The sequence below is a fragment of the Crocodylus siamensis genome, chromosome 1 (assembly GCF_052110815.1).
Source record: "Crocodylus siamensis isolate JL-2025a chromosome 1, ASM5211081v1, whole genome shotgun sequence".
Taxonomy (NCBI): Eukaryota; Metazoa; Chordata; order Crocodylia; family Crocodylidae; genus Crocodylus; species Crocodylus siamensis.
This window is the reverse complement of record NC_143395.1, coordinates 202,090,186-202,104,440: the sequence shown is the minus strand read 5'-3', so window position 1 is coordinate 202,104,440 and position 14,255 is coordinate 202,090,186. Positions and strand designations below refer to the sequence as shown.

The following is a 14,255-nucleotide window of genomic DNA, read 5'->3' as shown; positions in this document are numbered from 1 at the left end:
TTAAGAGAGGACATGATAGCAGTTTGCAAATATTTGAAGTGGTGCCATAAAAAGTACCTTTTCCCTCTTCTTGCAGAGCATGACATGGACCAGTGGCTTGAACTTGCAGCAAAGCTGGTTTTAGACTGGATATCAGGAAAAATTTCTTTGCTACTAGAAGAGTGAGGCAGGGGCATAGACTGCCTAGGGAAGCTATGGGCTTCATTACTGGAGGTATTCAGGAAGAGGTTGGATAGCCACTGCTCAGGAATAATATAGACATAGCTCTGCCTATGTTCTACTGTAGGTATTTCTCAGGTTTCTGGGCTTTGCTGGCTGCCCCCTTTCCACTACATGTGTCAGGGTGTTTTTAAGCATCCCTGAGAGGCATTGGATATTGGCTACAGCCAAGGCTGGGGATTTGACCGTGCCTGGTCTGAGACAAAAAGAAATGCAAAAATCTAGAACACTTGATTCCAAAATGATACCTTTTATTAGACCAACTGAGAAATTGCAAAGAAAAGAATTTGAAGCTTGCAGAAAAAGTTTTTTTAATTTATTTATTTATTTATTTATTTATTTTGCAATTTCTCACTTGCTCTAATAAAAGGTATCATTTCGGAACCAAGCGTTCTAGATTTTTGCATTTGTTAAAGTCGTAGGCGGATTAATGCACCAACCAGTCAGGAGCAGCAGATCAAGCTAGGCCGCCGAAAGGCAGCTGGGGCCGGGCAGGCGGCGAGAAGGAGGCGCCGAAAGAAACGCGCACGCGCACGCGCTCCCCACTCGAATCCCGCGGCGTCGCGAGACCACGCGCCCGCCGCGGTCACGTGCCCAAGCCAGGCAGTGCGGCGGCCTGGGGGCCTAACGCAAGGCCCCGCCCCTTCACGGAGGGTGCCCAAAGCATTGCCTGTAGCTTAGAGCGAGCGCGATGGGGGTCGCGATGTGGGCCTGTGCTGAAGCAGCTGGCCCTACGCCTGTCGCAGGGGCGAGGCGGTTTTTGTGAGCATCGGCTTCCTGCTTTTAACGTGGCTTCTACTTCAGGCACTGGCTCGGGCGCTCCCGACGGTGGCCGAGGGGGACCCGGGGCGCAGGCATGGCGGCTGTGGGGCGGCTGTGCGCCTCGGTGGCCTGGAGGGCGGCGTGGAGAGGTGATGCCTCCGTGTTTCTGCCGGGCCCCGCGCTGGGGGTGGGGCGGAGGGGGGAGGCGCTGGTGAGGGAGCAGAGCTGCCTCTGGTGCGGCGTTCCCCCTCCCTACCTGGCTTTTGCAGTCTGGTCTAGCCCCGGAGGCGGTGTGCCGTGGCCCATTGCAGCCAGCTGGGCTGGGGGAGCTGCAGCCTTGAGGTCCACATGCCAAAGGGGAGCTTTCAGGGAGTCGGAGATGAAGTGGGATGCTGCAGCACACTGGGGTATGGGTGCCTGCCTCCATGCATGTAGTGCTGTGGGGTGGGACAGTGCCTGCTCATGCATATAGTACAGAGGGGTGAAGGAGCACAGCCTGGGGGGCCCATGGCTCCCCCCCAGTGCAGACCCCCTCTCATATGCAGACCAGGCTGCTGTAGCCAGTGGGGCATACAGTCCTGGCTGTTTAGAAATTGAACTGGCATGCTGCAGGTAATGCAGGTCTAAATGCAGATATTTCTCTTGCATTACATTGTCCCTTCCAACCCTAACTTTCTATGATTCTCTATGATTTCACCAGCTTTATTTTTCATGCTGAGAGATGCTCATGATTTGAAACTTCAAATTTATGTGGAAAGAAGTTCCTGATTTTTACAAAGAATTCCCTAGGTAGTAGTTTCTACTTGCACTGACCTTGTTGCAGGATCAAGGCATATGTTGGCTAGTTGTTAAAGGAAACTGGATAATAAGTTCTGAATAATAATAATAAAAAACAACCCTGCTTTTGAGCAGGCACAGTAAATAAGTTCAGTTCAAAGAAGTCTTACCACTGTTTCAAGTGAAAGGAAAATGACTTTCTTTTGGGACAGAGGAATTACCAGTTGCCAGTGAAATGGAACCACAAAAATTCTACTCCAAACCTGAGGCAGACAAAGTTCTGATGCTTTTTTATTAGTGGAGTTTGGTAAATTGAAGATGCAGTTATAGCCAATACAAACTTATAGTTCAGAATACACTGTGCTTGTATTGCATCCCTATTTGTGTAAAGTTCAGCCATTCTTGTTAAAGTTCTTTTGAAAGTAATGTTAACTGAGGTTTATTGAGTCTGACATTACTTTGAAATGAACTTAAGCTACAGTGGTTGAACTTTTAAGTAGTATACTATGACAAATACAAAACATGTCTGTTCCTTTAAGCTGAAGGGGCATATCACAGATATTTGAGTTTTAGTCCTGGGGTTAGTAGGTATCAAGTATGCTGTTCCAACCTTCCTTACAAGCCCATTCACCCTTGTTCTAGCTGTTTCCTAAAATGCTCCTGCTGTTGCATGCTGCTTATCTGGGAGCTGCTGGTCTGGCACTTGGCTTGTCGTCCAGTGGCTCCTGCCACTGCTCCCATCGCTCATCCAGGAAGGCATGTATCCCTGGATCTGCACAGGGTGGGCTGGGACCAGGGCTGCATGGGGCTTTTCCTGGGCCAGCCCAGCCTGCCCCACCCCACTTTGCACAGATCTGGCGGCACATGCCCCCCAGCAACCCCTCCATGCCCTTCCGGATGAGTGGCATGTAGTGGTGGGAGCTGCCCACCTTCCCTACACCCCCAAACCAGCCACAGCTTTGTCCCATGCCCACTGCACCCTGGTGGGCAGTGCTTGCCCAAACCCCAGCCCCAGTCCCACTCTTAATGCACCGTGGAGCCGTGATCTGTGCCCCACCCCTTCCCTTCCCTTCCCTTCCCTTCCCTCTCCCCTTCCACCACACCAGACTTAGCTGCATGCTTCTGGGCTGGTATTAGAAATTGGATCGGTATCGACCAATATGCCTTCTTAAAAATAGGCTATCGGTATCAGCCCTAAAAATCTCTATTGATGCACCCCTAGTAGTTTGATTTATTAGAAAAATCTTTGAAAGAAACCAAGTTCTTTTTCTTTTCCTGGTCTCCCAGGATTTATATGGGTAGAGGACTCTGGCTAGTCTGCAATGATTAGGTTGGTCACTAAGGGAATAGACAATATTACTTGTTTTCAGAGCAAAAGACTGATTCGTTGTGAGGAAATTTTTTTTGTCCCTAGAAAGTTTAAAAGTAGGAACAGTAGGAATGAGAATAATAATTCAAGGGAATGATTTTTTCCCTCCTGTAATTTTAGTTTTTATCTCAATCACTCAGAAATGTTGCTAGGGAATGTGGCAAATTCTGGTATGGAGAATAATTCTTCAAACTACTGCACAGAATTGTCCAGAAATGCTTCTGTTCATAATGTGTACATCAGACTATGATTTGGCTTCAGCACTAGGCACTTTCTTTACAGAGAAGAGACTTATTTTTCTCTTGGGTGGATTGTCATTAGTCAGTGGATATTTCTGGGAGTTACGTATATTAAGTTAAAGCTGTGCCTGTTAATTTTCGTGAATGTAAAAATTAAAGAAAGGAGCTTTTAAACCTTGTCTCCTTTTGTGAGAGACGATGTACTTCTTGCTTAATAGTTAATGCTGCCAGAGACAGGTACAAGGAAGAACTGAGTCCCAACTGAATCTTAAAAGCCAACTGATATGGGAGTGGGACAAGAAATAGTTGTTAAGAAACTTTACCACATTATGTAAAATTCATTCTTTTCCTTTGAAAGTCAAGGTCCTGAGAGAGGCTGTAGGTCAGTGTTGTCAGGTATACTGCTGTTTTGGGCCCTGGACACTCGAGAGGTAGTGGAACACTTTCTTCTGTCTTCCCAAGAGTCTCTCTCCCTCTTAATAATGGAAGTGAAGGCTTCAGCTTGCCTGAAGCTGTAGTGCTTTGGAAGTTTTTTGGTTTTTTTTCTTTTCTTCCGTCCAAATAATGTAAAGCAGGGCCATTTATAAATCTCTTTGCTTTTCTTCCTTACAGCAGTGTAAAATTATGTAATGCATAACCTGTAACTATCCTGAAAACAAAGTCTTGTCCCAAGAGTGCGGCAGTCAAGAGAATTGTGTTTTACGTGAGGGTAGCTGTTCTTAAGAACTGACTTGTTTGTAAGTGATCTAGGAAGACTAAAAGGTTCTAGTTGCTTCCTAAATACTTTGGTTAACTTTTGCATTATTAGAATAGAGTTCCAAGGCCTTCTGAATTGTTCTTTTTCCTTTATCCCTTGGGTCCACTAAACAGTGGCCCATGGACTATTGCCTAGTGAAGCTGTGGTAAGCATCCAGGGATCCCACTGTGCCCTTTGCCTTCCTCTTCTTTCATTAAAAGCTCTATAGCAAGGGTGTCAGACATATGGCCCATGGGCCAGGTCTAGCCCATGGAGCCTTGCCATCCAGCCCCTGGTACTGCCCTGGGTTTGACCAGATGCACACAGGACATGACATGCACCAGTCCAGTCCTGCAGGCAAGGATTGGGTGGCATGTGTGGCACAGATCCTGGAGCAGCAGGAACAGGTACTATGTATGGTCTAGTCCTGCTCAGGGCGTGTAGCACAGATCCCAGGCTGCCTGAGGCAGGCACCACATGCCATGTGGTGCTTGCCCTGGCTGGACTACACCACATGCAGCACCTGCTCCAAGCTGCATGCTGCACACGGTGCTCATCCTAGCAGCTCTGAGACCCATACTTCAGTGAACTGGCTGGAGCAGGTGCTGTATGCAGCACAGTCCCAGAGCTGCTGGAGCAGACGTCATGTGCAGAGCTCATCCTGGAGTGGGTATTATGTATAGTACGGTACCTGCTCCAGGTGGTCCGGGTTCTGTGCTGAATGCCTCCAGCTGGACTCTGCTGCATGCAGCCTCTATTCAAGTTGCTCCAGAATGTACCCCACGTGCAGTGCAGGTCTCAGATCAGTTGGAGCAGGCACTGGATCTAATATGCTAGGGGAAGGGGTCCGTGGGCTGATCCAGCTGTGGACTGGTCTCACATCGCACATATGGCCCACAGGGACCAGATGAGTTTGACACCCCTACTTTATAGTAAGTGTATGTAGTGATTGACAAAAAATATTGAAGGTAGGAACCACCACTTGATCACATTGGGCAGTCTTATACATGCTCCGGGGGAGGGCAATGCTTTAATTAGAGTGGTTCTGAGAGTCGCTCTAAATTGCTGCTGTGTTTCTTGTATCAGTGTCCCTGCACTTTAAAATGACAGTGGGGTGCTTGAACTAAATCTTGTTCAATGGTGGCAAGGGTTCACGTGCTCAGCCACCATTTTTAAGTGCAGGGATGCTGATACATGAGATGCAGGAGACTGTTGGAGCACAGCAGTTGCCACACTCGAGCAGACTCAGTTAATCCCAGACTAAGTCCCAGATTAATCAAGTCTGCTTCAGTGTGCTGGAATTCCACTGCATCGGAGCAGTCTCGGTGCTTGTGTATAGGCGCCCCTTAATTTTAAACTTGTATTTTCGATGTGAAAACAAAGTGTCAGTTTCAAGTTTTATTGGGATATTAAGAATTTACATTCTTAATAAAAAATATGTGTTTTTACCAGGGTTGTCAAATCTTCACATATATATTTGAGTTCTTGTTATTTTCTTGAGAGCTCATGACCTGATTTGAAGAAAAAAAATACAACCCTACAGTTTCTCCTGAAATAACTGTTGTGGTTAATTGCAGCATGCATTGCTTTGTGACTTTTGTGTTTAAATATATTCTTCCTGCTCAGAACACAGGTTAACATTTTGCTTATTGGTTTTTGCATGGATGAAAGATGGTATGGAATACATGAAGTGAACAAGTTTATTGCCTAGCAGAAGTTAGGTTAATTAGATGTGATATTTTCAGAACCATACTCTTGGCATTTTCACATACATTAACTTTTCAAGGATGTTGTGATTATTTCATGCTAGAGCTTTCCATTCAGAACCCTGGAATTACATTCAGCCTATTTTAACTAAGTTCTAATTTTAACTAAGTAATAGTCATCTAGATGGCTCTTTGATAAGGTTTCTTTTCAATTTGGATCTTACTGCTTAAACCAGCTTCGTGCAGTGGTTTAATTCTTTTTTGTATTTAACTTAGCTAGAAAACAATTATAGGTGAGGGGGGAAGTTATTTAAACAGCTGCTGATTGTAAAAATGAATTAGTGCTCAGATAGCTGATAACCATATTTCATAGCAAGTAAAATGCATGAATGTTGAGAGTGCTTGATCTTAACACTATACTGAGATGCTACTTACAGGGGAGGAAAGCAAGTGAAAGTATAGGCAAACCTGCAGGCATGATTCTTGATGACATGCATCCTGTAAGTCAGTGGTACTCAAGTCCAAAAAGGTTGAGACACCCCCCCCCCAGAACCTTTGTGAATTGAGTGACACCTAGTTTCAAACGCTAAATCATATATATGGATTCCCGGGGCAGCAGCGTGGGGTTGTGCTCCTCGCTGCTGCCATGTGCACAGGGGACACATTGCCAGGGCAGTGCAAGGCTTTCAACAGCAAAGGAGCTTGCCTGCGCAGCCCTGCTGTTCCCTGCAGCATCAGGTCACATCTGCTGAACTGCAGGTCTCCAAGGGAAGGCAGCAGGCAGAAACATGAGGTCACAACAGGCAGCCCACGCCCACCCTGTGCATAGACCTGGGGGCATGGGTCTCCCATTTCCCCTAGGAATGTGCGCAGCAAGAGGGAGCCAGTCCCCCCCCCACCCCACCCCCACCTCAACCTGCAGGGGAGCCAGGCTCTGTTCTCTGCTCCACTGTAAATGCATCACTTCTGAATGAACCATGTTTATGAGTACTTTTCTATAGCTATATTTATTTCAAGGTCAGTGTTTTCAGACTTGCTCCTTACTTCCATGTGCTCAGGAAGAACAGGGTGTGACAGTAAGGAGGGTGGGAGGGCACTGCAGGCAGAAAAAGTTGTGGGGGTCAGAAGGCGAAGGGCCAACTTGACCTCCCCCTACCCCCCCCCCAATTTATTTTCCCTGGTGTAGTACTGGGAAGGGGACAAATAGAAGACTAATCTTCAAAAATTAGATTCTGTACATAGAAAATTACATCAAACATGCATTTTCCATATATAGAATCTAATTATTCAGGGGTTGTCTTATAGTCACGGTAATCTTATATGAGTAAATATGGTAGCTGAGTGTATGGCAGGGCAATACATGCTGTATATTTTTGTATTCTAAGACATTGTATTACCGAGACGTGACTTTTCAAACTATTTTTCCTTCACAAATTCTTTTCTGCTTCTCCGTTTTAAAATGTCTGTTCTATTTCTGAGAGTAAATGTACAGCCGTATGTACAGTATAGTATATTAAATACCAATATTCATTGTTTCAGACTATGGGAACGGTGTTTTTCTGCTGTGACTTCCTCTGTCTCTCCTTAAATTGGAGACTAAGAAGCTGTTCATAAAATAGAAAAAAAAATGGTCATCCCTAAACAGCTAATTTTTATTCACAGCTCAAAGACAAGAATTCCTTAGATGTAACTTGCATCAACAAAGATTGTTTTCCTGGTAATTGTCTCTGAAATACAAGATAAAATCCACACCATGCATCCCTAGGAGTTTTGTAATTGAATTCATTGGAATTGAGACTTCCCTTGGGAATGCTTAAAAACTTCTTAGAGTAGGAAAGGCCAAGACTTGTACCTTTTTCTTCTGGCAGGTGACACCCAATCACCAAACCTCTTAAGATCAGTGTGACTGTTCTACCTGTTGTTTTTTTCCTGCTAAAATGCCAGTGTCTCTCATAACTTCAGCTTCTCCCTCCCTTGATGCTTGACCCTTTCATCTATATCCTCCTTATTCTAGTTGAAATTCATTTCCATATTGTTCATTCTGTCACTTGTGCTGTGTACTTTGTTTTGAACTAACTCCATTGTTCACTGTCTTAATCACTCTCCTCGACTGCTTTTTACCAAATGCTGTTGTTGGTTGTTTTTTTATTGCTATTTGTTTATTTTTAATCTCTACATTCATTTTTGACAGCTGTTTGCACCTTAAATTTGGAAGAAGTTAAACTGATATTTAGTGTACAAATAAAGGCATGAAATCAAAATAATGACAGATATTTTTGCTAAGGAGGGTGGTTCCTGTGCCCTCTTATATTTTGGTTTTCAAATAAATGCTCTTATTTCCTTTGATGTGCAGCTCAATAGTACAGTTTTGTATTGTATGATTTTGAAAGATGTATATGAGTGAACTAGTCCAAATGCAAGTGATGTGTGGGTGGCATAGAAGTGGTTTATTCCCTGTGATATCCTGGATACACCAGAAGAGTCTAGTCCAGAATGCCATGCTGCCATGGCCCCAAGAAGCAATTTCATTGTTCCTCTCAGATTCAATAGCAACATTTTATTTTTAGTTATGTTAGCTTTTATGGTAGGTTTTCTTAGAAAAGTGAAAAATGAAGTCTTACTTAACTGCTGTTTATTTGTGTGTAGGAACTTTTTCTATCGGTAGAGGCAGTGCTCAGGTACATGGAAAGAGCGTTACTACAGAATTAAAAGAATTATCAATTTTATTGATGGGGGAAATTAATTGTACCATTTTATAAGTAGCATTTGAGGTACAACAAGATTCATAAAAGTTAAGACAAGATGGGATTTAGCAAGTCACTTTGAAATTATTTTCCTGATATTAGCATCTTCACAGCTGTAGAAAATTAAAGATTGTAACAAGGGAAATTAGAAGTACTGTACTACAAAATAATATGAATTGATAAAGGACTGACTTCTTAAAAGTATTCTCTCTAATTGCATGAGATTCCAATAAAAATTAATTTATTTATAATTACCATGAAAATTTACCATGAAAAATTGTTTCACCAAACTTTAATCCTATATATAGATTTATTATCTAAGCCTATAGATTTATTTAAAACAACTCTTAAAAATATGAAGCTCCCGACCAAGTATTCTTTTTTTGGTTTATTTAAAAGAGTATTTTCTACAGCAGCATGGTATGCACTTTTTGGCAGGCATATCACAAGGTGAGTCCTGCAGTCCTCCCAGGGTGCCACTCCAATCCATTTTGCCTGTTTGATCTGTTGCTGTGCTTTCTGCTCCCTGTCTGATCTGCTGCTCTGCTTTCTACTTGCTGTCCTTTTACTATGTTTCCTACTCCCTCCCTGGTCTGCCATAGAGAGGCTAACTGTGCTACTTGTAGCCACCCCTTATCTATGGCTAGGAACCTACTGTAAACGTGATTTCACAGGTTTCATGGGAATTGTGAAAAACGGCAGTTTCCACAATTTTGCATGTAATCACTGGGGAAAAAACTTACTAAAAATAAAATGCTGCTCCCTAATGGAAGGTAGCGGCTGCTTTGGCCTGGCTTCACACCCCACTGGGTGCAGGGGAAAAAGCCACCAGCACAAAGGAGAGCAGCCAAGATGGTGGCTGCTCCCTCTGTTACTGATTGGCTGAGAGGGTGGCCTTTTGTGCAGCTCCACCCCTCAGGGGCAGGGCTGCATGAAGGGCAGCCCTCTTGGCCAGTCAGCAGCAAGGGGTGGACCTGCTGTGACTCCCTCAGCCAATCAGCTGGGGACCTTCAGCCAAGCAAGGGGGAGGTGGGCGAAAAAAATTGTGAAAGTAGTGGCCAGAGTTGCAATCCGCCCATGAATTGCCCATCTACCATGTCAGTTTGGGTAGATCCCTTTATAAGGCATATAGAGTTCTACTTTAGATCACTAGCCTACATAATTAAATCAGTAGAAGATTGGAACCTAATGTCTTCAAGGTTTGAATAGTAGTCAACATATCCCGTATGTATTCTATAACATAGTTTGAACTAGGTTTGAAATCTGTCAAACCTCATCAAATTTGAACAGATATTTAAGAATAAGGTGATATTTTTCTATTTTTATTTCCAGTTTATTTTTTTAAAGTTTATAGAATCTTAAAATATTTTCATAATAGGATATTTAGCAATTAACTTCCCTTAGATGAAAATAGAAATATAAGTAAACATAATATTTTATTTAAAATAATGCTTTGAGAATATATTTTAATGTCTATGACAGATGCAGGACCCAGGGTGGTCATATATATTGTCATTTGCTTAGGAGACTTTATCACTGTCTTTGAAAAATGGATCATTACATCAATACTGGAAGATAAACTCTGATCAGTGCCACATTTTGTTATTCCATAATTTTTTTAATCAAGCAGGAGACATTATGAAGAAGTCTATCAGCATTTAGGAGTGTTGCCAGCAGTCAGGGGAAGTGCTACTCACAAACAAAAGAATTGGTGGGAAGTGTAGTATATAGTGGGAGGGAACTTGGGCAGCAGTGACCACAAGATTATTTGAGTTCAGGAGGCTGAGGAATGGAAAGAAGGAGAGCAGCAAGGTAATGACCCTGTGCCCTAGAAACTCAAGCTTTGACTTGGGGAACAGATGGATAGGATCCCCTGGGAGGCCAGTCAAAGGGGAAAAGGAATCCAGGAGAGCTCATTGTATTTTAAAGAAACCTTACTTGAGGGTGCAGGAACAAACCATCCCGGTGCCCAGGAAGACAAACAGGTATGGCAGAAGACCAGCTTGGCTTAGCAAGGAACACTTTAGTGAGCTAAAACACAAAAAGGAAGCTTGCAAGTAGAGGAAGCATGGACAAATGACCAGGGAAGAGTATAAGAGGATTACTTGGGCATGTAGGAATAAAATCAGACAGGTCAAAGCACAACTGGAGTTGCAGCTAGCAAGGGATTTTTTCCTGGTGAAAGGTAACAAGAAGAGTTTCTACAAGTATGTCAGCAACAAAAGGCGGGTAAGGAAAGTGTAGGTTCCTTGTTGAATGGGAGAGGCAACTTAGAGACAGATGATGTAGAAAAGGCTGATGTACTCAATTCCTTTTTCACCTCAGTTTTCAAGGGCAAAATCAACTCCCAGACTATTGCACTGGAAGCATAGTTTGGGGAGGAGGTGAGCAACAGCAGTGGCAAAAGAACAGGTTAGGGACTATTTAGAAAAGCTGGATGTGTACAAGTCTATGGGATGGGTCCAATGCACCCAAGGATGCTGAGGGAGATGGCTAATGTGATTGCAGAGCCACTGGCTGTTACCTTTGAAAACTTGTGCAATTGAGAGAAGGGCTGGATAACTGGAAAAGTGCAAATACAGTGCCAATCTTGAAGAAAGGAAAGAAGGAGGATCCAAGAAACTATAGACTAATCAACCTCACCTTAATCCTCAGAAAAATCATGGAGCAGGTCCTCAAGGAATCCATTTTTAAACACTTAGAGGAGGAGAAGGTAATGAGGAATAGCCAGCATGGATTCACCAAGGACAAGTCATGCCTAACCAGCCTAATTGCCTTCTATGAGGAGATGACTGGCTCTGTGGATTTGGGAAGAGCAATGGACAGGATATACTTTGACTTTAGCAAGGCTTTTGATACAGTCTCCCAAAACATTCTTGCAAGCAAGCTAAGGAAGTACAGGTTGGGTGAATGGACTGTAAGGTGGATAGAAAACTGGCTGGATCATCAGGCTTAAGGAGTGGTGAGTGGCTTGATGTCTACTTGGCAGCTACTGTCAAGTGAAGTGTCCCAGGGGTCAGTCTTAGGGCCGGTTTTGTTCAATATCCTCATCAGCAACCTGGAAGATGGGATGGAGTGCACAATCTTAGTAACTTTTCAGATGACACTAAGCTAGATGGAGTAATAGATGCACTGCAGTGTAGGGATAGGATTCTGAGAGACCTCAAGAAATTGGAGGAATGGGGCCAAGAGACATCTCATGAAGTTCAGTAAGGACAAGGGCAAAGTCCTACACTTAAGATTGAATGATCCCTGTGCTGGCACAGGCTGGGGGCTGACAGGCTAAGCATCAGCTCTGCAGAAAACAACCTGGAGTTTACAATGGACAGTAAGCTGGATATGAATCAACAGCGTGCCCTTTTTGGGAAGAAGGCTAACTGCATACTGGACTGCCTTAGTAGAATCGTTGCCATTGAGCAAAGTAATTGTTCCCCTCGATCCAGCACTGGTGAGGCCATATCTGGAGTACTGTGTCCAGTTTTGGGCCTCCCACTGCAGAAAGGATGTGGACAAATTGAGTCCTGCAGAGGGCAATGAAAATGGTGCGGGAGCTGGGGCACATGACTTATGAGGACAGGCTGAGGCAACTTAGCTTATTTAGTCTGGAGAAAAGATGCCTGAGGGGGGATTTAATAGCAGCCTTCAACTACCTGAAGGGGTTACAAGAAGGATGAGGCTAGGTTGTTCTCAGTGGTGGCAGATGACAGAACAAGGAGCAATGGTCTCAAGTTGCAGGAAGGGAAGTTTAGGATAGATATTAGGAAAAACTGTCTTGTGACACTTTTATAAGATGGGAAACTCCCTTCTTGAGAGCAGGGAGGCAGAAAGGGATCTTGGAGTCATTATTAACTCCAAGATGAACATGGGCCGACAATGCGAGGTCAGGGTTGGCAGGGCTAACTGGAACTTGTCGTGCATCCACAAGTGCATCTCAAGTAGGGCCAAGGAGGTGATCCTCCCCCTCTACGCGACACTGGCCAGGCCACAGCTGGAGTACTGTGTCCAGTTCTGTGCGCCCCACTTCAGGAGGGATGTGGACAACATTGAGAGGGTCCAGAGGAGGGCCACCCGCATGATCTGGGGACAACAGAGCAGACTCTACAATAAGAGACTGCGGGACCTGAACTTGTTCAGCCTTCACAAGCAAAGGCTGAGGGGGGACCTGGTGACCATCTATAAACTCACTGGGGGTGGCCAGAAGGGTTTGGGAGAGACCTTGTTTCCCCTAGCGCCCCCTGGTATAACAGGGAATAACAGCCACAAGTTGTTGGAGAGTAGGTTTAGATTAGACATCCATAAGAACTACTTCACAGTCAGGGCAGCTAGGATCTGGAACCAATTTCCAAGGGAAGTGGTGCTGGCTCCTACCCTGGGGGTCTTTAAGAAGAGGCTTGATGGCTACCTGGCTGGAGTCATTTGAGCCCAGTTTTTCTCCTGCCCAGGCAGGGGGTTGGACTTGAAGATCTACAAGGTCCCTTCTGACCCGACTTCTATGATTCTATGATTATGATTCTGTGAGGAGAGTAGTAAAGCATTGGAACAGATTACCTAGAGAGACTGTGGAGTGTCCATCCTTGGAGATTTTTAAGATCTAGGTAGGCAAAGTCTTTGGCTGGGATGATCTACTTGGAGCTGGTCCTGCTTTGAGCAGAGGGTTCAACTAGATGACCTGAGGTCCCTTCCAACCCTAATTTTCTATCATTGTATGTTTAATCTAAGAATCCAGTTCCTTTATGAGGATGCAGAAGTATGTATGTTTTTTCTTTGTATATAGTTTGTGGGCAACTACAGATTGATATATATTTTTTAAGAGTAGTGGTCATTTTGTTATAAAACTACACACTATTTTCAGTGTATGTTCATTAGTGATAAAATAAAGGTGAGCAATGACTCAGCTCAATTTTAAAGAAACACTATGCAAGGCAGTAAATGGTAATATACCCTCATTCAGTTACTTAAAGCAATAGCTTAAGCCAAGGCAAACAAAACTTGTACAAGTCTCCTGAAGGTCAGCTGGGACTACATGAGCAGTAATTCAGGTGCGTTCCTTTGACAGATCGCTGGCCTCAACACCCATATATTTAAATTTAGGGACTGGGCATGAAAGTAGGTAAGATGCAGTCAAGTGCAGTGTTAGCCTTCTGTAGGCCAGGCTGATTCTGCTGTACCTAAGCACTAAACAATATACTGCTTTAAAGATCAATATCATGACCTTCAGTTGCATCTAAAAGTCACTGAGGAAACAAATGCATTCCCTGGAGCATTAGTATGACATGCTGCATTAATAAAATAACTGCTGTATTCTGCATCATCTGTATTGGTCCTTAAGATATAACATTACAGTCTTGTTATTAAAGGTGGGAAAGGCATGAGTGATTGACTAGATTAGGATAAGAGAAGGACTGTTGTTGTATCTGTGGGACGTGCTTCTGACCACTTCAGCTACAAGCAATTGGGAATGTGTAAACTCGCCCAAACCTGAGGGGTCCTGCTCCCCTTTATGTATGATATTCATCCTGCTTATACTTCCTCTAAACTGACCGCATCAAAGGCAGCCTTTTCGTAAAGTAGCCCTCATTAACACATTGCGTGGACATTAGAATTATGGTTTTAGGGAGGGCTGATTTTATATCTGGATTTTCTTCACAGAGTGCAGTTTTCTGTGATGTATTTACTGGCAGTTATGTCCAGTAATAATTGATA

The 14,255-nt window shown here is 43.9% G+C and overlaps 1 protein-coding gene across 1 annotated transcript in view; it reads left to right on the top strand.

Moving 5' to 3' along the window:
- The first annotated feature begins 916 nt into the window (after window positions 1–916).
- The window catches only part of MRPS5 (mitochondrial ribosomal protein S5), a 109,829-nt gene continuing 96,490 nt past the window's right edge, over window positions 917–14,255 (top strand). The window contains exon 1 of the mRNA XM_090052614.1: window positions 917–1,130. Within this exon, the coding sequence (XP_089908740.1) occupies window positions 1,076–1,130 (55 nt within the window). The 5' untranslated portion in view covers window positions 917–1,075. The remainder of the gene's footprint in view (window positions 1,131–14,255) is intronic.